The following is a 27,349-nucleotide window of genomic DNA, read 5'->3' on the forward strand; positions in this document are numbered from 1 at the left end:
TTACTTGGCTGTGATTGGCTGGTTAGACATCGACGAGCTCGCTAGCCAATAGGAGGGTATAGAGTGAATAGAAGTGCGCTAAGTTTAACTTTAGAGCTCAGAATAATCGATATCATGGGTACGGGGAGGGGAAAGGGTGATCTTTCCCGAGAAAACGGCTTCATAGCGGGACTTAAAGAAGCATTGGAACTAATAATGCAAAATTATATTCTGTATATATAACGTGTTAATCTGTAGAGAACATTATGTGCAACATAGACGAATTTTATAATACTTATAGCAAATAAGGTCTTCTTCTAGTCATATCTATGCTTTTTATTATCTGTGACAATCACGGTGGTGCTGTTTTTGGAATAAGCTGCCTGCTAACCGGAGATCAGTTACATCTGTGACTAAAAATAGACTAAACATCTTTTTTTTTTAAAAATGTTATATTTTGCTGTCACTGCCTTAATGCGTTGTAAAACTACATAGGTATTTTTGTCTTTTGTGTTAAGCACATTAAGTTTACACAGAATGACATATGCTACATAAAGTTGTTGCCAGTTCCAGTTAAATCTGGCAACATATCTGTATGTTTTTGTATACTATCAGCTTAGAGCATTACGGTATAAAGTCGGGAGAAACCAAATATCACTGAAAACTATTTCAGTTTTTGCTTTAATAATATGCTGACATTTGACATTTACTGAAGTCATGAATCCAACAAACTTAAAGGCCTATTTCAGTTTCCAGTCCAACGGTCTTTCTCAGGTATGTTGAGCAATCATGCGGTTGTTCACATTAGTGGAGGACTTGATTGTTGTTCTAATAATAGCATGTAGAAACAAAGCATTAAAAAATGTCTGTTGATTTTTCCAGATCTGTGCAAATCTATTCCTCTGCAAGGCTTAAGATGCTTCCTTCTGGTGTTTATTTAAAACAAACAGACACTACCTTAACCGTAAAGCAGAGTGGACGCAGCATCAAGTCAGTGATATGCTTTGGCTACAGGATTAAAATAAAAATCAAAAATGGGTTTTCCCAATAAACATAATCCCAAACGTACTTCTAAAACTGTGGCAAAATGTTTTGAGGTTAACATATTGAAGTGGCTACTGTAAAGGCCTGGCTTGAAGACAAGAGAAGATTTGGGGTGATTGTTGACCAGCATTGTGCTAGTACTACTGTTGGCTGCAGACGGAGGAGGAGAAGAAGGGGAAGGCATGTTCGGAGGAGGCGAGAAAGAAGGATTGTGGGGCTGAGAGTAGGGATTTTGAATGTAGGGACTTGCTGATATGATGGACGTAGTTAAGGAGGATAAGCAGAGAGTTGGTTTTAGAGCAGGGGTGGGCAACTCCAGGTCTCGAGGGCCTGTGTCCCTGCAGGTTTTAGACGTGTCCTTGAACCAACACAGCTGATTTAAATGGTTAAATTAGCTCCTCAACATGTCCTGAAGTTATCCAGAGGCCTGGTAATGAACTAATCACTAGTGTGGGGCGATCGTGGCTCAAGAGTTTGGAATTCGCCTTGTAATAGGAAGGTGGCAGGTTCGAGCCTCGGCTTGGACAGTCTCGGTCGTTGTGTCCTTGGGCAAGACACTTCACCCGTTGACTACTGGTGGTGGTCAGAGGGCCCAGTGGCGCCAGTGTCCGGCAGCCAGAGCGCCCCAGGGTGGCTGTGGCTACAATGTAGCTTGCCATCACCAGTGTGTGAATGTGTGTGAGAATGGGTGGATGACTGGATGTGTAAAGCGCTTTGGGGTCCTTAGGGACTAGTAAAGCTATACAAATACAGGCCATTTACCAATCATATGATTCAGGTGTGTTGACCCATGGTGAGATCTAAAACCTGCAGGACACTGGAATTGCCCACCCCTGTTTTAGAGGAAGGATGCAAGAAACAGGGAGGGATGGAGGCGGATAATTCGCTGTGGCGAGCCCTACTGGGAGCGACTGAAACATGCAATCAAAAATGTGCAAGCGATTTGGATTAATGAGACTTGTAGTGCTTTAAAGGATCAGACTGATCAGCAAGGGACTATGATACTATATAAGTATCAGTCCAACCGAGCTCATTAAACCCTCGGAAAAAAAGGACCAATTATAAAAACTGTAAGCCAAAAAAAAAAAAAAGTCAAAGAAGTTGCAAAATAAAAAAAAAATCCTTTAATTACTTTTTACTTTTTGAAATGAATACATTTGAGCAGCTGGAAAAAAAAATGTGTACTTCTTGAAAACATCAGTTCATCCAGACTTTTGACATAGTCTTGACATATTTACATGAACAGCGTTATTTTCCTAGTGCGGGGAACATTGGCGTAACTGATTAAAACAAGATATACGATGAAAAATGATCATAGCATTCTTCTCTGGGTAAAAATATATCACTTTATCTCACTGTGATTTGGTATCACATTTCTTCTGTCACTGATGTGGTCAGTGTTTATGGACCACTGCAGCTAGCTGATGCTCTATTTTCACACTGTAACATAAATGTAAATAAGCGATCAATGCTCTTTAAAAAAAAAAGCATAGACTAATACATCTTTGCTCATTCTTGGCCTCCGGTAAGTTTATGGAACAGTTCTTCATCTAGTGTTTCATTCTGGTCTTTAGATCGCGTGGAGAGGAAGATGTAACCACCGATGAACTCGTGGACTACCTTGCAGTCACAGCTCACACAGGAGAAGGCTATTGACACATGTTGATCAAATTCTATGGCCACCTGTAATTACAGACAAGAGATTCAGGATTTAAAGTAATGCTGTCTGTAGATAATACACCAGAAATGTCCTGAATGAAGGATAAAAAAAACAATCCCTCACCTGTCTTATCTCCCAGTTGACATTCCACTGCTTCATGTTGGCGAATCTCCATGTGGTGACAGGCAGCCCAGTGGACATGTCAATACGAATCATGCGGTTATATGAAATCCCAAGAATTTCATCCTTCTTACTCCCTTTGAATCTGAATGATTGAAAAATAAGCAAAAACAAAACCTCTTGGATTATCATTCATAAATGACATTGAACGTCTATTATATCAGTCCTTTCACCGTACCTGACAATGTAGTATTTGATACCAAACTCTGGGAGTGATTGCCATGCTTGGATGAAGCGCATCTTGGCCTCCACCAGGGACAGCTGTGCTATGTTTTGGTGTGCCTCGAGGATACGTGCAGTCAGCTTGATGCAGAAATCAAAGGCAAATTAAATAATAATACTTAAAAAAAAGAGATAGCTGTCGGCAAAGTAAAATATGACGAAACTAAGACGAACCTGTTTGGTCTTGTGTTTCTTTGCGTATCGTGGCGAAACAAAACACTCGGCGTTCATATCCATGGCTTCGACGTCAGGAGCTGCTTGACCAGGAGGGGGCGCCAGGTTCTTCATTTGCAGAAAAGATTGAATGTGCTTCACTTCTGTTTTGTAAGAGCTGTACGCCATTGTCTTGCCTTTGGAAGCGAGGACACATGCAGCTTTCCACTTAGCGTACTGGGTTTCCTGGTCCAAAGGGAAGGAACAGAATAACAAGGTGTAAAGTTTGCCTCAAATTTCTCGTGTTTATATACACAACTATACACAAGGCATTTTTTTTTAAATAAAGAAGACTTACTGGTATTGACAGAAAAAAAAGCACAAAATCTCAAAAAGTAAAGATTTTGCTTTGAAAACATTCTCTTTACTTATATGAATGATAAGATGGGGCTTACATTGTCACATCGGATGTACACCTCATTCATTCCATCAGCCACGGGCAGCAGAAGCTTGATGCCGAACTTCTTTTCAGTGACATTGACATCAGGGACCACCTCACAGCCTGGGAATCAAGAAGAGGAGATGGTAATATAAGAATGGATAGATACAACAGATCTCTAACAGAATATTGTCACAGAATATAACTGCTGTCTTTGTGGCGGCTTAAAAATTATATTAAAGAATTACATTTTATATCTCAATTTCACATCATATATGAAATGATCAGAATACTTTGGTTCTCTGTTTTTCTAGCCTTTGAGGGGAAATGATCATTCTCATTTGGTTCTCAGTGGGAGACTAACCTTTTTTTTCCAGCTTTGTATTTTTAGTGCTTGTCTCTATTAATGTAGCTTTGCATATTCATACTTTAACATAATTCTTTCTCATCTTGTACTGGGTCTTTGCAGCTCTTCAGTTCATCCACAACTGGTTTTAGCTCCTCTCATTCCCTCCTTTTCTTCCACTGTCTGACTGGCTGCTCCTTGTAAACAGAGGATTTGACCGGCCATGTGCTAGCTATGTGCCTATATGACCATAATAAACTAACATCTGCTCTTACTGAAATCATTACCAACAGCAATTTCAATTAAATTTCATCTCAAATGTATTTATATAGCACTAAATTACAAAAGAAAAAAAAAAAAACAGCCCCAAGGTGCTTTACATTGTAAGATAAAGCCCCTACAGTAAAGAAGGTTTTGGGGAATCCTGTTAACTGTTAATTTTGTATGCCACATGCCAGAATAAAGTCCAGAGTGTTATAAAAATGGTGGGTGGGCTTATTTACATTTTGATTGATTCTAATAACAGATTAAATGCAGTGTTTATGATGTCACGTAGATCGTGTTGTTCTCAGCAGGTACATAAATGTTAAAATCCCCCACTATGTTATTTTATGAAAGCGGAGCACAAAATCAGATAAAAACTCAAAGAATTTAGAAAGAAACTGTATAAGGGCCAGGAGGACTGTAGTTATGACAAATAAAGCAGTTTTTTGTGTGTTATTTTTTGTTTTCTAATTATGATTTACAAGGCTAGGAGTCAGGCTTTCAAATTAATTAAAACTGACTGGTTCTTTTGTTGATTAACAAGCTGAATTGGCAGATTGCTGCCAGTTCTCCTCTTCGGCCTGTGCTTTAAGGACTCTGACAATTAGTATGACTTGGGGGTGTTGTCATTTAAACTACCATATTCATCCTGCTGTAACCAGGTTTCTGTAAGGCCAAAAAAAAAATCAACATGTTGATTATTATCATTACATTATCTACTAACAAACTCCCAGAAAGCCTCAGATCAGCTGAAACACTCAGTTTATTTAAATCCAGGTTGAAGACTCACCTGTTCTCAGCTGTATTTAAATAAAGCACCAAATCCGCACTTAAGCTTAAATTTCAAAACTTACATTTTAACTACTGATTTTATCTACTGTTCTGATTTTATCTGTTTTGATTTTATATACTGTTTTGTTTGTTTGTTTGTTAATTAGTTAGTTTGTTTGCTTGTTTTAATCAATTTTAAATCATGTTTTTTATTTGTTTTTGTTTCTAATGTCTCTGTAAAGCACTTTGAATCACCTTGTCGTTGAATTGTGCTATACAAATAAACTTGCCTTGCCTTGCCTAACAGGGACTTAGAAGAGAGATATCTAAAGGTAAATAATCCACATTTAACACTTTTACTTTTTGGTGGAGTTCTTTTTTTGTCTTTTTATGCTTAAATAATTTGTTGCTAATTCCTTTTGGTGGTTTGTGAGTAGACACAGTCTCCATTAGGATGAGGTTTTGGGGGGATGACAGGAGGAGAGAAGCTATAGGGAGGTATGCTGTGTGAGTCCTGAACTTTTGGTACACAGGATCGCATATATATATCCTTATATATATATGCAGAGCTCTTTATTTGAAACAATCGCCATGTTTGATAATGTAAAATAAAGTTATGGAATAAAGAAAAGCATAATAGGGCCCATTTAAATTCAAACTTATTAATAATTTTTTCACACAATTCTTTTTTACTGACCTCGGAGGTGAAACTGCTCTATTGGTTCTCCACTGGAGGCCTCCTTGTTCTTGTAGTAAGAGATGGTGGTGTCCTTAAATACAAACCAGTACTCTTTGTATTGGCGCAGCGTCAGTCTTTTTGGCCTGATTTAGCATTGAAAAAGTACATTTGTTTAAGCAAAACTGCATTAAATGTTTTAAAATGTGCATAAAGTCTTATTTTTTAATAACGGAGGCTGCTCGTTCAGAGCAGCAATTCTGTTTGAGCCTTTCATTAATTATCAGATATCCTCGGGGACATTATAAAACAGGAGCATGAATCAGAGACAAAAACACACAAAATGAATTTTAAAACAGAATATTTTATGTTTATCCAGTACGCCTTTGATCTCTAACAAATGTTGATCTTATAAACCTTAAATTTGGTTATTTAAGGGCAGCATGCACACACATTACTATGATGATGAATGATTAGCATCTTTGTGCAATATAAATGTAATATATTTAAAGTTGGGTTTACCTAAACAGTCGGAGGGAATTTGCCAGCTCTGGGACGTCTGTAATGTCTTCCTGGGGGCAAGACAAACAACTGTCAATTATCCCATGCGTGCAATTAGCTAAGGCTTGTCTACCAACCTCAGCTTCAGAGCAGGTATTCTACTGCAACAGAGGTGAAAACATTTGGTTTTTAAAAATATGTTTACCAGAATTTTGTCTGTGTGTCCGGCCTCGAGTGTCACCTCCAGGTTGGATAGGGCTGCCTCTATTTCATCAATTTCCGGTTCATTAGAGTTGTTCAGAGGTTCAGTGGACACGGTCAGTTTACAAATGCGATACTGTTGGGACAAAGACTTCTGGTTAGGAATCTCAAAAAGCTAAGAATCTGCACTGGGCTTAAAAACTACAAGTGGTAATGAAGTTCTCCGACATGACTTAGGAGGTTATGCAAGGCTGGCATGAGTCAGCGGGAGGTTTGAGCACAGCCCAGCGTGCCAGCCTTTGCACCAATGTGTAGGTGAGTGCAGCATTCCCTTTGAATCTGTGATCTCTGAATCACTGTCCCAGTCGTTGCAAAATAATAGCTGAAGTCACCAGAGATGGGATGAAATCAGGACACTCATCATGTTGCAGTTAAAACACCAGGTAATAATCAGCTTCTTCCTATTGTGTCTGTTGGGGCATTCTAATTATTACCATACTAGCTTTTCTGCTACTCTGTCTTTAACTGTATGACTCGTTTCCCTGCCTCCCCCTCCTTTCCTCCTCTTCCACTGGGATTTTCCTCATGTCCTGACATGTCCTCAGATGGATTTAGGCACCCACCTCACTCTGCTGTACTATGAGCGTTAAGAAAAACACAAACTGTATCAAAGACTAAAAAAGCTGCATCACTGTGGCCCTGAAGAATTGCATGTCGTGATCTTCATTTCAAAGCTTTACCAAAGGAAAGTTTACACTTCTCATAAAACAAGGCATACTAGTGTAATGTATAATGACATACAATCTATAGCTTTATAGTCCTCAGGATCCAAATCTGAGCATTTATCCAAAAACAGCCAGTCAAATGAATAAGGAGTAATTTGTTATGTGAAGCATCTTGAAATTTGAAATATAGTTCTATAATATTACTTCTGCCAAGAAAGTTGTGTTTTTGGTGCAGTTGGCATGGCATTCTGTCTGTCAACACAACAAACGTTTTGAATGAATCCTGGTAAAACTTAGCATGTGTGTGGAGTAAGGTCATGTTAACAAGCCATTAAAACTCTTAATTGAAAATTGACAAAAAGCCTTATAACTTATTATCAGCATATAGAAAGTGCCACATAAAAATGAACACAATGTGACATGATTAAAACTTCAAAATCAATACACTGATCAGAAAGTCAAAGTGATAATAATGCTATTCTGAGCTATTTAAAACTGTTTCCTACTGATCCTGTGAGTATGAATGACATATATTCTAAATATCTCATTATTTATTATAACTTTGTTATAGTAACAGGTTATAACCATTTAAATACATAAAAAGTTGAATACATGTAAAAAAAAATGTGTTTTTTGGAGGTAAAAAATAATATTTATTACTTAACATTTAAACAGTGAAATTAATATTACACACCTACTAAATCCACATAAATAAAAAACAATTATATGCAAAAACTGTCAAGTATACTAAAATGGATTTCAGCAGAGCAAATAACAAAAGCCTGCACGTGGCTCTTGGTTTGGCTGCAAAGCTCTAAAAGTACATTTAAAAAGAACAAAGAAACAAAATGTAAATATACTAAATATAAAACTATTCCCCTAAAAAGAAATATTGGATAGATAGTAAGCTGAGTTGGAGGAGGTTTGTGCTCTCCAAGTGCTTCTTGTTATTAAAGTTATTTTATTGGGCCACACAACAGTTTTCTCATTAACCCTGACACTCATCAACCAAACCATCCTCTTGCGAAGGGTAACAAGGGTTCCATTTAATAATCTTCCACACGTAGTATATGCAAGCAAACAATAATGATTGCATCACATTTAAACAACTTCAACTGTAAAAAATCATTTGCTTGCTTTCTGCAATGTCAAGTTTTCTCACCTGTAAAGATGCAAACATCAGCATTTCCTCTTCAGTGCAGTCTATCTCTTCCAACAGGATAGACCAGCGGGCCTGCTCGTATAGCTGGGTTATCCTGACGCCATCATACTAAAACACAGAAACATGCGGTTTTAGTTCAACATTTTCCTTTTTTTGTCTTCACCTTGGATCTCTTACCTTAGGATTGATGTCAAAGAAGACATTGTACTTGAAGCGCAGTAGTAGCTTGTCATAGTCTTGAATGTCTTGCTCCATAAGTGAACGGGATGAGTCCAACCACCTGTTTATTATAACAACAACAAAATCAAATGTTTATCTAGGGAAAGAAATATCTCTCAATGTATAATAATCAGCTTGAGATAGGAAATCCGGTCAGTTTCTACCCTGCATTGTTGACTGCTTTGTCCACCAGTGACAATGGCTGATACATCTTGGCCAGCTCGCCAGGTGGCAAGTTTGTCTGAGATTCTGCAAGAGGATTTTCTCCAAACCAAACGCTGGTGGCAGACATTGGCATCCCATTCTCTGGGTCATAGGTTGCTTTCATGGTCTTACTATACATGGGGCCTAGTTTGGGGGAAATAAAGGGCTAATGATTAGCTAAGATTCAACATATCTTCATATTTATACTAAATATAAAGGTACTGCATTTAAAATCAGCCAAAGTTAGAATATAACTTGGAAATGGTGCAGAGTATGAACTTTGTAGAGTGGGTGTTCCTGGAGAACACGGCAGCATACTGAACAATTCTGTCAGATCTCACTGTTGAGAAATGTGCCCTGTCAGATCACAGATGCACTACATACCGTGCAAAACTTTAAACTAAGGTGGGGATGCTCCATTCATATACCTTGAAAATATGTATGTTTATATACCTTTTTTTCTTTAGGTTAAATGAACTTGCAGCAAAATGCAGCACACAGAAAGTAATGAATCAGATGCACATATCGTTGTAAACTGCACCAATTCCCTTAGATAGGCTTAGAGAGTCTTTCAAGGCACATGAAAGACCATCTATTCCTATTGCACATCTTTTTCTTTACCTGTTCCACTTGGTCCCCCACTGAGTAAATCTATGTCCCAAATCTCCTCCTGCTCTGAGTCCTTATCTTTCTTCTTCTTCTTTTTGGAGGCATCATCCGGAGGCTTCAGCAGTGACAGTTCTTCTGGTCTTCTAATGTCTGAAATGGTGCAAAGCAGGAGCAGACAGGAAGAATATGGGAAGGAACTTGAACCTTGAACTTAGGCATTCAAAATCAGGGCTATAATAGTGCAGGAGAGAGCAATCAGAAGAAACAGAGATGCTTACTGAGTATTCTGCAGATGTCTGTCACCGTCTTGAAGACCACATTGGAGAAGCTGACGGTCATTTGGATGGTTTTCATATTGGGAAGCTGCAGTAGCAGGGGTTTATGCTGGGGTGTGTAGCGCAGCTCAGCATCAGCCTGTGTAGCAAAATTAATTGTATTTATATTAGCTTCATGTCACGGTCCCCGTGTCTCTCTGGCTGGCTCACGCTGGCTACAGGTGTTGTTGTTTTTGTTTTCTTTGTCTCTCCTCCTCCTCTCTGCCTGGGTGGAGCTCGTTACGGGCTCTCGCTCTTGGCCCACCACCTGTGTGATTGTCTCCACCTGCTGCTGATCTGGCTGATTTCCCCAGCTGCTATTTAAGGCAGTGGCACAGAACAGCTCACCGCTGGAACGTTGAACCTCCTGAGTTCGTGCTCTCGGCATTATCAAAAGACGCCCCTGTGTGTATTTTGCTGTGGAACTAATATTGAATTCTGTGTGTAGATATCCCTCTTCTGGACAAAATCACGGGACCTGCCCGGGTGTGGCAGCGTGTGTGGAGTTTCGGAGCGAGTGCGGCTGAAGAGGTGTGCATGTGTGCGGAGGAGCTGTGACGGTGACTGTGTGGAAGAGGAAGCGTGTGTGGGGTCCAGGGCTCCCCTCCCAACTCACTGTACACATATATAGCACTGAGGTGATCCCTGTTGTAAATAAATAATCCCCTTTTGTTCTCAAAGAAAGAACTGTCTGCATGTGAGTCCGTCCAGTAGCCATGACACTTCAGGTGTCAAGCCAGTGTATCTCCTGTATATTTACTTTGTGTTGGAAACCCAGTATTATCAATATCATGTTGGTGTGCATGTAGTAAAAAATGTCTGCCGTTGCAGTAGAACTAATGGAGATTTAAAATAAATATTAAAGCGTTTTTGTCTAATTTATACTTTGGTGTTTTTGTCCACATTTTTTACACCATTACTGGAATCAGGGTTTATACTTGGGCTTAAACATTACTTGACTGGATAAGATATGAAACATTATTATGTACCTATATGGTTTTGGCTACAGTGAATAGGTCAATAAGAGTTTCTCTAAGTGGGAGGATATAATTTTATTTAATAGCTTCCAACGTGTTATATAAAACCTCTCTACACACGCAATTTATTTAGCCAGATTTGACTGGAGAACACCTTCCCATTGGATATTTTAATTCCACATTCCTTTGGGTGTAAGAATTCATCTTACCTGGATCCCATACTTGTCCAAAGTCCAGTGGGTCTTGAGCAGCCAGCATTTCCTCTGTTCCCACCACAAAGCATGGTCCGACCAGTCCTGAGGAGCCTCTGCAAGGCAGACGTATTAAGTAAGACATTTTATCACCCGCATATTATTATCACATGTCAGGTTTAAGGGGTAGTTCACACATCAAGTTATTGCACTAATTTACATGTCGGGTTTAAAGAGCCTTCAGGGGGAGGTTCTGGCTCCGTAGGTAACATACTTCACCAACAACTACATCTGCTAGCGTCACAAATATTTTCCGCTCCCACGGTTGTGTAGGTGGTGTGGTTTAATGAGTCTACCTGACATCATATTATGGTGCTGGGCTGAAATCCATCTGTTGATGACAAGCCGCTTAGTCATTTATTATGTCCCATGCTCTTTGAATCACCTCCATAAAGTTGCCTTCAAGTTAGCCACATTAGCTCCTCTGTGTTTATAGAGGAGCGTAAATTGATATCAGATCAGAGACTGGCTGAACTTTGGCCCCTGGGGCTACACAAGTTGGCGCACTGTGACAACACAATGGCACTGTAGTGTAGAAGAATGCAGCTCAAACAAGGGTGTGGCTTGCCTAACAGAGCTGTTGAGGTTGTTTGTTAGCCTTTGTAGTTACACACTTTTAAAATTCCTTCCAACCACTATGCAGAAACACATCCGTGCTAAGCACACTTACTGATTTTCTCCACCAGCTTAAGCATGAGGCCACCGATGTGCAAGTCTCCCATCACCCTCATCTTAAATTTCATGGACTCGTCACCTTCTTTTTGATCCACCTGCACAGATAGCTGCCACGATGTGTCTCCATATTTTGCAGGTGTAACCATGGTCCTGTTCTAAAAAGACAATGAAGAGATTATTTAAAAAAAGGTGGGGGTGCTCACAGGTTTAGTGAACGCGACCACAGGGGCACAGCACAGGGGATCTTAGAAGGAAACTACTATCTCTAATTAAGCACTTAGTGAGGGGAATTACTCTAAAATATGTGGATTATTTTGCTGATCCCGTTTGTTCGGATAATAAGGAAATATCTGGGATTGAGTCAGAGGATTGAGTGTTTCTCAACATCCCGATTTACTTGGCAAAGATTTCACCACCACACATCCCTTACTGTTTCTGTCTCTGAGTGGCCGCGTATGGAGTAGATTCGAACTCTGCTTCTGCTGCAGTGTCTCTGCAATGATACTGCAGCCCCCGATCTACTCTCCTCACTCAATACCATTTATAAATAAGACACCAGCGAACACACCGACGGGCGGAAGGAAAACAGATCAGACTGCAGAGCGCAGTCACAACCTAGTATAACAGCACACATCTGGGGGATTGATTGGTTGATGTTAATAAGGTTGAGTGATAGATAAAAGACATAAGGCAGATAAGAAAGGAAAGGGGGAGGAGGAGCAGCACAGCAGTGGAATGTGTGACGAGCAGGGACACGAATCTGGTGCAGGAGAGATCATACAAAACAACAATCTCCACACACTGCACCAGCCTACGTTTTTATCACATCTGAGCTCTGAAATGTGGGAAATAAAGACATGAAAACTCTGACACAAACTAATCTGAACTATTCACCGCAACACTGTATATCAGTGACTTTTTGATACTGTGTTGTCGCGATGATGGATTTTTTTTTTTTTTAATATACACACACTCTGCTTTCTTTGTGCTGCTCCCTTCCTGCACTATGCGCTGCTGTAGGGTGCAGTAAAAAGTTGGAGCTTGCATGCCTGCTGAGGGAAAGCTTGTTGAGATGTGTCGGAGTATGATGAATTCACTGGCATAGTATTACACTAGCTGCAAAAAAACTGATGGAGACAGCAAATTTGTTTTAATGCAAAAGCCTTAATAAGAGAAAAGCAAATATATTCATGCAAAAATATACAATTTAATGAGATCTCATATTGGAACTCCTCATACAGGACGCCCACACCACGTAAAAAAAGGCCTCAGCGATTCCTTATTCACTGTAAATAGTCACTAAGCTCAGAAACAATCCTTAAATCATTCAAAATTATGAAAAATGATAGCAAACTTTCTTTAGAAACTTTCATAAACAGAAACTTTCCAAGAATTCAGGATTCCCAGAACAGTTTTGGGAGCCCTATATAGGCCTACGGATAAATCTCAACAGGGTCATCGCGATCATGTGTTGTGATTTTTTTTTTTTTTCATCGTCAGAGATCAAATTCCGTAGTAAAATAACGGTCACGTCTCCCCCTATCAAGTATATACAAATTTCCCAACCGAGAATAAGAAACCCATTCTTACCTTAAATTAAGTTTCCTGCCAGTGAGCAATTCCTGGATATTTTCTTGGGAAGTGGACTGACCCCGAGAATGAGGCTCCTTTGGGAGTAAAACACGCCCAGTTCACACAGGTAGAGAACGGAGGTGGGGACGTAGGAGGAAGTGGCCGAGGTGCACGTAGCATAATATCCCACAGAGGTGAGTTTGTTCTCAGCTTCAGTATACGGACGGCTGTTTAACTGTTTTCAGCAAAATATGAGAAATAAAATGAACAAACTACCATACTGTCCGTCTCAGTGGTTAAAAGCTACAGACCAGCTAAAGCTAGCAAGTTTATCAATGCTAACAAAAATATTTCAGTGAACATACTCAGCCACTTAGCTAATACTGTCACTTTGTTACCACTTTGTGGAAATAACAAGAAAACGGCAATTCTTAGTTGGCTCAAATAGAGATGTCAGTAGAACCAACACTGCAGCACGAGGTTATTAAATTTAATTTGGTTTGACATTATACTAAGAGAGGTTTTTTTTTTTTTTGTTGTTTTAAAATGTACCTTCATAATTTACAGACTACTTGAAATGCTAATCATCTTTTTGAGAAACAAAAATGTTCACCATGGTACTGTTAATATCTTTTTACTAAGACTATCGTACAAAAAAGTCAGATTGTTACAGTTGCCCATTTTGGAGGCAATTGTAAGAGTAGATGAGGGAAATTGTATCACTAAAAATACATCATGCTAACCCACTGTGTCTCAAACTGAAGAAATCTTCAAAATAATGGCCTATGCACTTTCAGATTGTTTAGATGTTGGGTATTTTAGGTTGTATATTCAAGGCAGAAATATTCTTTCTATTTTTCCAAGAGACCTGGCCATTGTTCCAGTGATAATTCGATATTATTTTCTGATGTCAATAAAAAGTACATTTTACTCAAATATTATTACTCATGTAATATACGACCAAATGACAGAACAGAGCTTTGCAAAATAACACAAAAAAGGTGAAGAGCATTTTATATGTTTATTTAAAAACGCATACTATGTATATTTGTTTGTTTGTTTTTGTTTATTTGTCTATTAGACTACCTCTCATGAAAACAAGAAAAAATGTATTTTAGAAATCTGTCAAAAACTTGTTTAAAACTAGAAATCATGGAATTCACTGGACTGAATTCATGTATTTATATCCAAATTTCAGCACTTCTTTGAGGAGACCAAAATAAATGAAGTACTAGAAATAAAATTAATTATTTCTGTTCACGAATGCAAGTAAATAACTGTAACATGGCGTTTTAATCAAAAATCAATAATTTGCCTGTTTCTGCTGTTTTTTTCTAAACAGAAAATTTTAAAAATTCACGGATAACAACAATAATTGGTTTAACAATAGTACATGCATGTGAATTAACCATTACAGAAACATAAAAAATAATTTTGGTAATTACCAATACTTTTAATTTAGGGCAGCTGTGGCTTAACTAATATGTAGGGTAATATTGGTTTAACACATATAAAAGTCAGCATTTTATACAAAGAAGCATGTATTTTCATTTTAAAAGTGAAATATGTCTGTGTCATCATTCAAGCAAACAAGGTGCCTGTGATTGTAGCCGTTACAGTTGCCCTCAGTATGGCACCCATATTACAATCTTGTATTTTAGCTAGCAGCAACTGCATTAGCACGGGTTGTTCATTGTCATTTTGTTCAGATAACCATGGGATAAAATTGACATTAGCTTAAATTTACAGATAATATTGTAGATCCAAAAAGAGACTTCCTCCTGCCAGTTTTGTCCTTGATCATTTCTGCACAAGTGAAGTAACTCTGCAGTTGTTCCACAGGTAGAAAGACAGTCTAAATGAGCAACAGGTGAGTGTATCCATAAAGTGTAACCTGTTTCTTCTTTGAAGAAGTGAGCATTGCCCCTAGTCTTCATTTACTGCATTTAAATTGCTAACCACTGATTAATGGAGAGATAGACTGTCCTTTTTTCTATTGTTTTTACTATTACTTTATTGTATTTACATTTAAAGTTGCATTTATAAATGCATCCTTGCATAAGGGTCCATTTGTAAGTTGTAATGTTTTCAATGGATGGTGTAATCCTAACAGGATTATTATTTTTGTTTAAATGGCTTTTAAAGTTACAGACCTCAAACAGCACAAACAGTTATATACCTCAAAGTGATCAGCCCACCTTCAATAATTCCCACATCCTCCTCAATGAGTGAATCAAGATGAATCATTTGAGTTTGCCTTTCCACATAGTCGTACTGCCAGCTTATGAAACACATCAGTAAGAAAGATGGTTAGCATTTTTTTTACCATTTGTACAGATGGTGTTCTACTGACAACCACCCAGCCACGCTGAATTACAGCCAGCTTTGTAGCTTTTAATATGTAGGTGTGTTTCGTGGTTTTTTGTTAGTCATTTAGGCATGAAGTGAGCCCATGTGTGTAGCCTGCCACCCCCTGGTTTCTATCTATACTTTCGCCTCAGAGTGAAATGGATTCTAAAACTGGGCAGGGACATCAACCTCATGTCGCCACCATAGGAAAGATGAATGTGCTAACTTTCCTATACAGCTGCTTTCGCATAAGTCATATTTATGAAATTCAAGCTGTTATATTTTAAGATAAATGTCTTTAAATTGAATGAAAGAGCATCTCCTTCATGGAAAAGGACGTAACAACTCTGTCACATCATCAACACTGTGAACTTTGACCTATTAGATCTTGTCAGCCTTCCACTGGCAAAATCACACCTAACAACAGCTTTTTCTATCACGAAATTTTATACTCCCGAATTGTATCAATTATATCTCTTTTTACACATATGCATTGGTTGAAATACTGTTAATGACTGCACATATTTGCAGAGAGACAAATGCAATTTGAAATCATTGTCAGTCTTGTTGCAGGAAATGATAATAATAATAATAATAATAATAATAATAATAATAACTTTATTTATAAAGCGCTTTCAAACAAAGTGCTGTACAACTATTTGAAACTAAAAAGATAAAAAAGAAATAAAAGCAATGGCCCTTCAAAACCTGATAACACCTCTGCTACCACATGGTGGCGCCATTTGACCACACCAGTGTTGGAAGAGAGAAGGCTCGGAGGCATTTCTTTCTTTAAATGACTAAATGAAACAGTAAACTAAATAGCGTTTTTAATATTTGAATTCATGTTATATAATGGACAAATATAATTCCGAGTGAGCATTTAAAGTAGTTAAAATTATGTCACGTCATTATTTTTATTTTATTTTTAAAATTTTTATTAATGATTTTTTTTAAAATTTTTGCTCTGGAGACAGAAAGAAAGACCTGACAGTGGCCACTAAAGTTACCACAACATTAGATGGAGTTAAATCAACTGAGATAATGCAAATAAAGTTGTTTGTAATATCTCAAAAGGAGACTAATGTTGCTTTCTAATTGTGCAAGCCATCTCTTGGTTCACAAAAACTTGTTTTGTTTTGCTTTTTTAGAATAAAAATCATATTTTTAGATTAACTGAGAGACTACTGTTACTTGTCCCATCCGAGTCTGGTGTCCGACTCTAGTGCAGAAGAACAGCCTAGGAATTGGAAAGTACTCATGGACCACTCATCCTGCTATGCTGAGTGCCAATGCGGGCAAAAACCTTGACACTCAGGTTGAAGGGTCAAGGTGTTGTTTTTACTTTCTCTGGCCCCCTAACCATTTTATTCAATTTTTTTTATCACACACACCAAAGACTAGGTGTAGCAAACATGCATGTGAGTTTGTCAAAGCTCTCTGTTTTTGCTGTGAGTGTTTAGTGCTGGCACACGAGGTTGTGTTGAGGCCTTATGTAAGACAGGAAATGTAAATTCCATGACAAAAACAAACAAATAAACCCTGAGCCTCATAAACCGTGTCATTGGTTTAAGGATAAATGGAAAATAACATAATTTGGACCTGTCAAGGCTGGACACCGTGCCCATGTCATCATGACACCTGTGGTTCTAAGAGCAGCTTGGTACACACAGTCCGAGCTGGAGGAAAGGACAAACATCACCTATGCTACGTTGCCTGGGAGAATGATAAAATGTAGTCTTTAGAGCAATGAAGAGAAAGAGAAGGAAGGCTTTTGGACTGTGGTTTTAGACACAATAAATTACATCTACTCCCTGAAGCTGGTCTGAACCTACTTGGAAGCGGGTGGGAAACAACATCTGTAGAAGCCTTCGCCGGTGCTCTGTATTTATGGAAAGAGAAACCTCCCGGTGACCTGGGAACACGCTTACCCAATTAGCAGCCTCGCCGACGGATCAAATGGAAGTGAAAACATTCACTGCCGTGACGGAGACGCATCACAATGCTCCATTCATGCCGTCGAGCCCTATGCTTTGGGGGTGAGGTGGGCTCGGGGAGGGTGAAGGGGTGTTCTTTGAGGCATGCGATGGGGAGGTGGGATAGGTGAGAGGGAGTAACGAATGCAACAAGGAGCTGACTTACCTCACCGTCTTCTTTGACGTGTCAGCGGAGGCCTCATTCATGGCTTAATACTGATTCAAACACTGTTCAAAGGTATTGTTTTTATAAGGTTATATCCCCTGCACCTATGCCTCTGCATCCTGCTGAACTCTCCATTTTTTCCAATCCAACAAAACCACATGTTTTGTCCTGTGGGACTAGGTGCTGAGGGGGTCAGAAACCCTGAGAAACAGCACAAGAGAGGCTCTTGACAGTGCAGGACTCTGGGGAACAAAGGCTAAACATCCTTATGGCCTGCAGAGTGTTATAAGTTTTTTTTTAAGCTGTTAAAATCATGTCTGCTTCTTGTGAACTGATTTATTTTTAAGCCATGGATACCCCATAGCTCTCATGAAATTTCATACCGTTATTTATTTAAGTAAAGTGGGAAAAAAACTCAACAAAGAAGAACATGCGGGGTATTTGTTCTGTAAATGTCAGCATCATTTTGAATTCAGTCAAGAGAGTTGAAGCAGGCGAGGTGTGATCATCAATAGAGAATATATATACTGATGTACAGTGTAACACACAGTGACTAAACAGTCTATGAGTTGATGAAAAGTGTCTGTATTTGTCTAAATAGCTCCAACTCTAATCTGATAGATTATGTAATCCTTAAACTGCACTGAAAGCCCTGCAGAAAGGCTCTTTTATTTTTAAAATAATTGTTTGTTTAAACGGGTGGAGCTAAAGGCGCTTTAGTAAAAGGATCTTACGGTTGTGCTTGAGAACCACTGGACCCTTGTAAAAATTGAAAAATGTTACCAAGCTAAAGCCAATCCCATAAAAATTCTAAATACTTAAAAAAGGGGGGGGGGGGGAATTTGAAAGTAAAAATTCATGGATTTTCAATTAAACTAGAATTTTCCGTGCGCAATAGCCAACATAGATATACCTTTTCCCCCCCTGTTCACTTCTTCTTGCATGGAAACATCTGATGGAAATAAAACTTCATGGTGTCAGGTCAGATAGCCATAAATACAGGTTGTCAGTGCAGTGTGACCCTCGCATTTAGAAGAGAGGCTGCTCTGAACTGTGGTTTGGAACAGGATATCATATGTTTAAATATCGAGCTTCTTTCTGAAAATGGGCTACTGTAAAAGAACTTCCATCGCATAGCATATCGCTTTACCTGTCAGGGCCAGTATTTCATCGCTTTGCTGCCCAGAAGCATAAAAGATATGAATGAGCACAGACATGTGGATAGACAGTGATCGCTCGCCTAGGACAGATACTCCCGCTTGTGCAAAATTAAAACACATGGATGACATTTTCAGATATTAAACTCGATGAGTTCATAGTCCTTAGCTGTTGAAAACGATACTTTGTCGGTTTCAGCAGGTGTGCATGAAAGTTTGAAGTGGCTGACGTTGCTGTTCCTGCAGAAATATCTCAAATACGTTGAATAAAGCCACAAGCAATGGTGCGATTTTTTTATTAGGTCTGTCAGTTCACACAGACACACAGTGGGAACATTGCCCATGTGCTTTTGAAGATTAAATAACATATTTTCTTGCAGGTCACGCATGTTGAGGACTGCACGGAAGCATTCAGATGCCATTCAGCCACGTCCAGTGCTGCAGACCCAGAGAGAAGAAACAACCACTGACCCTGACCTTGAAGTGACCATGACTGATCTCACAGGTACAGCGCAAGAGGAAGCTGGGCGTTGTGTTCCTTTCCTCACCGCATTTGCCAACCGGTTGTGAATGGGTGCCATTTTGAAAGATGCAAATATGGGTCGCCTCTGCCTGTATCAGCTGATGCAGGTCAGTGTTTTCTTTGGCCGAGCCTTAAAGGCACGACAGGAGAAAGACGTACTGAGAGTTAGAAAAGGTCACATAAACTCTAGTGGGATTACTTTACCAACACTTTCCATGGCTGAGATCCCGTGAATGAATCCATTGTGGGGTGGGTCCTTGCTCGCGGAAAGCAAACCCTGTCAGGATCCAGTTCATTAGCACCTAGTTTACTGTTTGAAGTTAGTTATTTATCTGGTGTCTAAAGGGGAACCCCGTTCAGACATATGTAAGCACGCCCGTTTGGTGTGTATGCGTGTGCTTGTACATGTGTGTGAATTCATGCGCGGGCATGTAGTATATACTTTCACCAACGTTCAAGACTTGTAGGATCTACAGGGGATTTCCAGAGCAATTGGCTCGAGAGAAAATAAAAGTTTCCGTGGTGCAATAAAATGTATGGAGAATGAACAGGAGGTGCATTGGTCTGAAGGTGAAAAGCAGTGCTGAGAATTTGTTAGCAGAAAAAGGGGATTTATATGTTTACATTCTGATGTTCATCAACATTGACTTGATTAATTTAAAAAAAAATCAAAGGAAGAAACAAGTTATTTTTTATATCCCATTGTTATATTTATCAGAAGCCACTCTTAAGAATTTAATGAGGACACAACCTCATCTATTCAGCATAAAAGGGAATTCGCTTTTGCAAACATTGCTTCAAACAGCTCAGCAGCAGTAGTCCATCTTCTTGAGTTCTTCTACTGTATTCCTAACTCTCATGTGAGAGTGCCTTTGTGTGTTTTCGCTTCTCTTTTCTTTTGTGATCTGTTTGTTCTTTGGAAGGCGTCCCATTGCCTCTGGTCAGACAAAAGTGCCGCGTTGAGCAAAACCTCCACTCCACTTTTATGGTCTGTGTGGGCCGTCCTATTTGTACATGCTTAGAGCAAATTAGACCAGCAGCTGTGCATGGCCGTCCTATTCCATGTTGGCTTTTCGTGATAAAAATATGCTATGGTAAACTCGCAGCTTGCGCCCAGAAATACGCATCCCATTTCTTCTGGCACTGACACCTCAGTGAGACTGGGAAATAGAACTGGGGATAAATTGAGGGGAGTGGTAAAAGAAACATAGGGGTCCTATAGAAAAGAGGGACCACCTATGCTGATCTGTAGAAGGGAGATGAGTATTAGAAGAGCAAAGAGAGGGCTGCACCTGTTGTGGGGTGACATCAGTCCTGAACATGTCCTTTAGTCTTTAACAAACAACAAACCAGTGAAGCCTTCGTTTAGATATTTCAGAATAATATTTGTGTTGATTAAATATAAATGAAAAGAATTATGAAAATATTCCTAAGAGGATAAAACATAAAACAAAAACCAAAAACATGCAAAAATAAAAAATAACTGTCCTTGTGTATATAAAATATGCAGTTAAAGAACCATTTGAATTATTGTGATTATGCATTAACCAAATTATTCAGCTACAGCGGTCCCTCGTTTATCGTGGTAGTTACGTTCTAAAAATAACCCGCGACAGGTGAAATCCACGAAGTAGCCAACTTTATTTTTTACAATTATTATAGATGTTTTAAGGCTGTAAAAACGCATCACTACACACTTTGTATTCTTTTCTCAGACAGGCATAAACATTTTCACACTTTTCTCTCTTGTTTAAACGCTCTCGAAGTTCAAACCTTCGTAGAAAAATAAGTTCAGTATTATAGAATGAAGCCAAATGCATCCGGGGTTGCCTTTAAGATTTATGTAAATTTGACGAGCTTGCACAAAGAAAATCCGCGAAACAGCGAGGCCGCGAAGGGTGAACCGCCTTATAGCGAGGGACCACTGTACTGTGAACGAAGCTGTGGCAGTGAATTGGTCCATCATTATTGCCAAAGGGGAACTGTTGTTTCCATCTGCAGTAATTTATATTTGGCAGTATGGCTTTGTTCGGGGATCTCCCTTTTATTCCATGTACATAAATGAAAAGCCAAACCTCATGCAAAACCACACATGCACACACACACACATGCATGCATGCACGTGTGCACACACACATATACTGGCTATTAGTGACAGGAGATTTAAAGTAGCGATTATAGACAGAAGATTTGATTTTACAAAATGCAGATTGAAACCAAGGTTGTGCAGTGATTAGCACTCTCACCTGACAGCAAGAAGGCTTGGATCTTCCCGTGGTTGCATGGGTTCTCCCCAAGTACTCCAGCTTCCAAAGACATGCACAACTTTGTCTTTGGAAATTAATTTGCATAGGTTTGAATTTCAGTGTCACTGGTTGTGTGTCTCTCTGTATTAGCTCTGCAATAGACTGGCGACCTCTCTAGGGTGTACTTCACCCTTTGCCCCATGACAGCTGGGATAGGCTCCAGCCACTTATGAACTGAATTAGCAAATGAAGATGGATGAAGAATGGCATCACTTCAGCCACCAGCTGATGTGGTCTGGCAACAAGATGATGTACTGGGAGAACTTGATTTTTTAGCCCTAATATAAACCTAGCCTTTCTATCAAGTATACACAACGCAGTCTAATAAGTTACTTACTACTTTTTCAGGTTTTTGAACTAATTTGCCATATTAATATCATACAAAAGTGTTTTTTTGTTTGTTTTTTTAAGGAAATGATGCCGCATTGAACAGTTTTTTTTTTTCAATTGCAACAGATCGCTGCAGGATACGGCTGCTGATTGGATGGTATTGTTTTCCTCTCGAGACGTCTCTCTTGTGCTTAAAAGACACCAAAATAGGTTTCATTGGCTTTTGTTTGATTGTTGCAAGTTTATTCAACATTTAAAGCATATGTCGCATTAGGTTAGGGTTCTTTTAAGTGATCCCTTATAAACTGTTAGTTTAATTTGTTTTTTAAAATTGTGATTTGAGGCTCTCTCTTTTCTGGCCTGAATGTGCCATGTGGAACACCACAGCATCCCTGCTGTCTTGCAGTCATACGTGTGAACCTGTACATACACTGTGAAATGAAGTGAAGCCTTTTAATATTTAAAATAAATATAACACCCCTGCCTGATTTCCACTGATCAGTGAAGTTGCCCTTTATGTCTTGAGACAGTTGGGAAAAGTGGTAGGTAAATATAATTTCTGACAGTGTGACAGGAATAAGAAATAGTCCCCGCTCGGAATTGAGTTCTTAGGCTAATCATCTATGATTATAGCTCTGAAAGCCAAAATACACTCCATGTGAAAGAGGTTGTTTTCATCTGTATGCTGCAGCTGAACAACCGGCTGACAGTGTTACCTATTCTCCCGAGGGCTCTCACTCTCCTTCTGAATGTATTTGTCTGGCCTGCAGCAGGTCTGGTAGCCCCCAGGGACTGTCCTGGGAGACCTGGACAACATTGGCAGCAGGTAGCTTAGCGGTGTCATTTCGCTGCGGTAACCTGGACAAAAGCATCTCTTGTTGTTGCAAGCTGTTTGTGGTACTGCTTTCCCAGCCCTGTGGAAAGGAAAGGACAGCCAATGACCAATGCCAAACAAACCTGCTCCAGCTCACCTGTGCAGTGAATGTGGAACCGAATGACCCAGATCTGGATGGAAACCATTGCAAATATTTCCCAGCAAAGTCTGTGGAAGAAACATTTAACAAGGCCTCTCAGCAGGGAATTTAACTAACTGTAAATGACTTTGACTCCCTCTAGTTTGTGTCATCTGTTCCAGCGGAGTAATAAACAGCTGCATCAAGCCATCCAGCATGAGGTTCAGTGCCGAGCAAGGTGTGGATTGAAGCATAATAACACTTCAGTGCTCTGGACGACTGCGTGTTGATCTAATCGTGCAAATTTTATTGTAAAATAGAGGACGGAATGACACTGACAATCAGTGATTAGAAGCAGATTTGTTGTTGATGAGCAGCGAATCTGTTTATTGCCTTGTCTGTGCAGTGCTGGTGGCGAGGCAAAACCACTTTTGCCCACTACAGCTCAGTTTAGAAGCATAAGCCATGCTGCAAATATTTGGCTTGGCCACAGAGATTGAATTATATTGGCACAGAAAGCCTAGAAATAAAAAACAGCAACCTTGGGAACAATTATGCAAAGTTAAATGCGGTTAAACCAAGTGCTACTGGTTTTCCATTCCATCCAAAAGGAGAGGAAAAAAGGAAAAAGCTGCTGTAGCAGAGTTTATCCACCTCAGTAAATATGGTGAAGCATTTATCATTGCCATGGCACTTGTAGTTATTGCTCATTTTTGTAGTGCTGTATAGCTTCTCTGTGTTACACGCAGCTTTGAAAATGAAGAAATCTTGTAGGGAGTTCACTCATGTGAACCAAAAGCTGTGGTGACTTGATGGTCCATTTCAACCGCAGATGAAACCCCATAACAGATAGCATTTAATAAATGTTTCTTCTGTTTCCTCAAAACATTTTATGCCGTGACAACACAATCAACATTATTTGAAATAAACATGCATAAATCAACTGCTTGGATGATTTATGCATGTGTAAAATCATTTGTTTTACCCTTAAAGTCACTGTAATGTTGCACAACAATCAATTCGAAGTTGAAGTTGACGTCATTCTACAGTGAGAAATATTATTCACAACTGAAAAACATTCAAGACAGTTGACTTCCCAAGAGTGGCTGTCAAATTCACCCCAAGGTCAGATTGTGCACTACTCAGAGGCTACGTTCACACTGCAGGCGAAAGCGCATCAAACCCAAATTTTTTGACCCTATGCGACCCATATCCGATCATGGTATGACAGTGTGAACGGCACAAATCCGATATTTTCAAATCTGACCTGGGTCACTTTCGTTTGTGGTGCTGAATCCGATACATATCTGATGTTTTAGAAAGCGACTGCTGAACGGTCGTGTCGCATTAAATCCGTCTTTTACGTCAGCGGTCTCCAACCTTTTTTGCGCCACGGACCGGTTTATGCCCGACATTATTTTCACGGACCGGCCTTTTAAGGTGTCGCGGATAAATACAACAAAAATTAAACTAGTACCGGTACCGAAAAAAAAGAAGATTTATTCATAACACACGTGAAAAGACCCAGGGAAACCGAGTAAACGATAAAAACGATGACAAAATAACGCTGAAAACCGACAAAAACCCTGAAAACCATACATTTCACACCTGAGCCTCAACTCTCGCGGCCCGGTACCAAACGACGCCAATTATCAGCGCCAGAGAAGCACCTGAGAAGGCATCGTGAACACTTCCTGGCCATCCAGTGTAGATGTTAGTGAAACTGTTGGGAAGACAACGTAAAAATTTTTATTTGTACTGTATAATCTGCAGATTCTGACAGAAATCTGCAACTATCCTTTGAAGCACCGCTCCTCTCTAAACAGCAATAAGGATCATTATTAGGCCATATGTAAATAACAAAATAACTTAAAGCAAAAATTGGGAAACGTAAAGTCCGAAACGAGTCTTTATATTAAGGCCATCAGTTAAACAATATTGTTTGCTCTGGGTCTAAACAGAGCGCGTTGTGTGTGACGTCTTCTTTTGCGCATGCGAGACGCTTTGAGGGTTCACACTAGAGCGTGTTTGCTGTCACATTTTATTCGTAGTGTGAACAAGCAGACAAAAAAAATCGGATTTGATCAAAAAATCTAATTGAGCATTAACACCTGCAGTGTGAACGTAGCCAGAGAAACTGCAAAATACCCAAGAGCTACATCTTAGACTCTACATATTAAATGTTAAAATTCATGACAGTACAATTAGAAAAAGACTGAACAAGTATGGTTTGTTTGGAAGCCTCTTCTCTCAAAAACAAAACATAGCAGCCCAACTTAGGTTTGCACAAACCACAAGATGACTGGAAGAGTGTCTTTTGGCTGAAACTGGGTCTTTCAATGGGACAATGATCGCAAATAAGCAACAGAATGGCTAAAAAAGAAAAGAATCAAGGTGTTTCATTGGTTGAATTCACACTTTAACCTGACTGAAATGCTGTGGTGGGATAGAGATGTGCAAAAAAAAAAAATCCACAGAACTAAAAGTGCATCGAAAAGAAGAGTGGGTCAAAAGTCCTCTAAAATATGACAGAATGAAATGATAATCATACAAATCAAGTTATTGTTGCTAAATGTAGTTTTACTACCTACACATGGGGTGTGCGTAGTTTTACACACACTGCTTCTGCATTTTGTCTCATGTGTTGTTGTTTATCTGAGGCTGTATTTCCCTCATTTTCAGATCTGGGAATGACTAAATCATTTTTATTATGTCATCGTGTGTAAAATCTTAGATTTGAAAGCGTATATTTTGTAACCATGTTACAATGCGAGTAATTGTCATCTCTAATTAGTCAATGAAAGCCCTCCTGCTCACACGGCAAACATAAACCACATTGCTCTCAAAACACTAATGCTGCTAGCCAGCTACCTAGCTAACCATCACGCAGACCTTTAAGCCAGCTTTGTTTGCTCACAGCTGAGGCTCAAAAGAAAGGCAGGACCGGTGCAGAAAAGGGCCAGCTCTGACAATTTTCACACAAAGAGAGCACTGTTGGCTAACAGTGAGCGGCCTGTTTCTGGGAGGTTTGCACTGTTCCTGGGGCCCATTTCATGGAACAGTTAGCAAGGCCAAAGGCAACCCATGGACTGGGGTGATAGTTAAGGCCTTCGGGGCACAAACCCCTCTAGCTCTCCCCTCTGTCCCCCACCCAGTTCCGAGGCTTTCACAAAGCTGACTGAGGACGCCGGGTGCTGCAGGTGTCCTCTCATAAAGGCCCACATCACATGGGCTGGTGGACTGACTGACTGAGTTGGCACGTTTGGGTTTTTTCACTTCACCACAGGTGTTTGAAAAGCCACAATAATAACGAGGTTTCTCACAGTCAGCATTTAACTAGTTACTACTTATTAGACATAATCTTGATGTTTTTGGATCTCTATTGTGTCATTTTATGTGAAATACCATCTGTTTAAAGCAGTTCCTTATCAGTCCATCTAATGTTTTACAGGTTAAAGCAAAACAGGCAAAGAGTGGCTGGCACTATACATCACTCCGAGCTGGGCTGAGGACACAACGTTAATTTCTTTCTACCTTCCAAACACAGTATCGGTGTTGGAGAGGATGCTTCCTCCAGCTGCGACTGTATTTGCAGCAGCTACCAAAAGAAACACTCCCTGCCTTTATTTGATTAAGCTGTAATGTGATTGAGAGCCCAGATATATAGCTTTCATGGTGAGGAGGGGAAAGAGGAAGGAAACACGCGAGGAAAGACGTGAGTAAAAGAGATTAATATCCAGGCTTCTCTCCTCCTGACCACAGAGTGGGCATAAAGAGCTCGGCGCCTCATTGATGTCAACCCTAGCTGTTCCTGTCCTGTAGTTTTCAGTTTGGTTTGGACAGAACAGGCGGCCTGGCCTACAGGAGTTGGGAGGACAGGGCACAGGCTTTCCCACATCACTCAAGGGCCTCTGATAGGCGGTCACAGGGGCCGATAATGACAGGGGGAGAGATTTAGTATTAAAGTCTCCTCTGCTGCCTCCTCTGCTTCTTTCTGACGTCAGAATGTTAAATACGGGGATGAGAGCATGGCATGGGGAAGGGAGTTAGACCTGTCTTAAGTATAGAGCTTTGTGTGAGAGAAGCCTGGCTGGGTTGCCTTGGGCTGTTACTAAGGACTCGTGATGTACACAGCTAGGGGGAATTTGGGATCACAGTCAATCATTAAAAGGATTTGCATTTGCCATAAATATGAAGTCAGTCAACGTAAATGGTGATAAGTTTCAAGGAAACTTCTTATTTGCATAGTAACTAATTCAAAGTGGTTTGAATATACTGGGTCTGCTCTGGGTTAGAAATACAATCACACAGGCCAAGACTACCAGTAAATTATTCTCCATAGTCTTTAGTTGTTCGGATGTCCTGGCTTGCAGCCTTTTCAGTTTTTCAACCACTATACCACATACAATACTGAGGGTTTTCCCTGTGCTATTTGTAGAGCGTTA

At 39.7% G+C, this 27,349-nt stretch overlaps 1 protein-coding gene and 1 long non-coding RNA gene across 4 annotated transcripts in view; one reads left to right on the plus strand and one right to left on the minus strand.

Moving 5' to 3' along the window:
* Window positions 1–2,114: 2,114 nt before the first annotated feature.
* Window positions 2,115–13,275, minus strand: fermt1 (FERM domain containing kindlin 1). Of its 2 annotated transcripts, none has more exons than XM_085133679.1 (16): window positions 13,163–13,275; window positions 11,568–11,727; window positions 10,856–10,953; window positions 9,634–9,769; window positions 9,368–9,505; window positions 8,707–8,890; window positions 8,501–8,603; window positions 8,324–8,431; window positions 6,441–6,572; window positions 6,257–6,306; window positions 5,756–5,880; window positions 3,694–3,800; window positions 3,260–3,484; window positions 3,042–3,166; window positions 2,807–2,948; window positions 2,115–2,706 (listed from the first exon to the last, which is right to left on the minus strand). In XM_085133679.1, exons 2-16 carry the CDS (start codon window positions 11,716–11,718, stop codon window positions 2,533–2,535), a joined length of 1,998 nt encoding a protein of 665 aa, XP_084989805.1. In that variant the 5' UTR covers window positions 11,719–11,727; window positions 13,163–13,275; the 3' UTR covers window positions 2,115–2,532. The 2 variants fall into 2 exon arrangements, with proteins under 2 accessions (XP_084989805.1, XP_084989804.1); XM_085133678.1 differs by lacking the exon at window positions 13,163–13,275 and adding an exon at window positions 12,003–12,154.
* Window positions 13,229–27,349, plus strand: part of LOC146501347 (uncharacterized) — a 44,168-nt gene continuing 30,047 nt past the window's right edge. For both annotated transcript variants that reach the window (XR_014869528.1, XR_014869527.1), the window contains exons 1-2: window positions 13,229–13,338; window positions 19,173–19,297. This is a non-coding gene — a long non-coding RNA (uncharacterized LOC146501347). The remainder of the gene's footprint in view (window positions 13,339–19,172; window positions 19,298–27,349) is intronic.

Source organism: Neolamprologus multifasciatus, chromosome 15 (assembly GCF_963576455.1).
Source record: "Neolamprologus multifasciatus chromosome 15, fNeoMul1.2, whole genome shotgun sequence".
NCBI lineage: Eukaryota > Metazoa > Chordata > Actinopteri > Cichliformes > Cichlidae > Neolamprologus > Neolamprologus multifasciatus.

Bases quoted from the DNA above. Each gene is read 5' to 3' on its own strand.
- fermt1 (XM_085133678.1), bottom strand. From the start codon at position 12,113: ATGGTATTGAGTGAGGAGAGTAGATCGGGGGCTGCAGTATCATTGCAG. The intron at 3,801-5,755 runs GTCAGTAAAAAA...CTTGATTCCCAG, and splicing joins AGAGCAGTTTCACCTCCGAG to GCTGTGAGGTGGTCCCTGAT. The intron at 2,707-2,806 runs GTGAGGGATTGT...CTGTAATTACAG, and splicing joins TCAACTGGGAGATAAGACAG to GTGGCCATAGAATTTGATCA.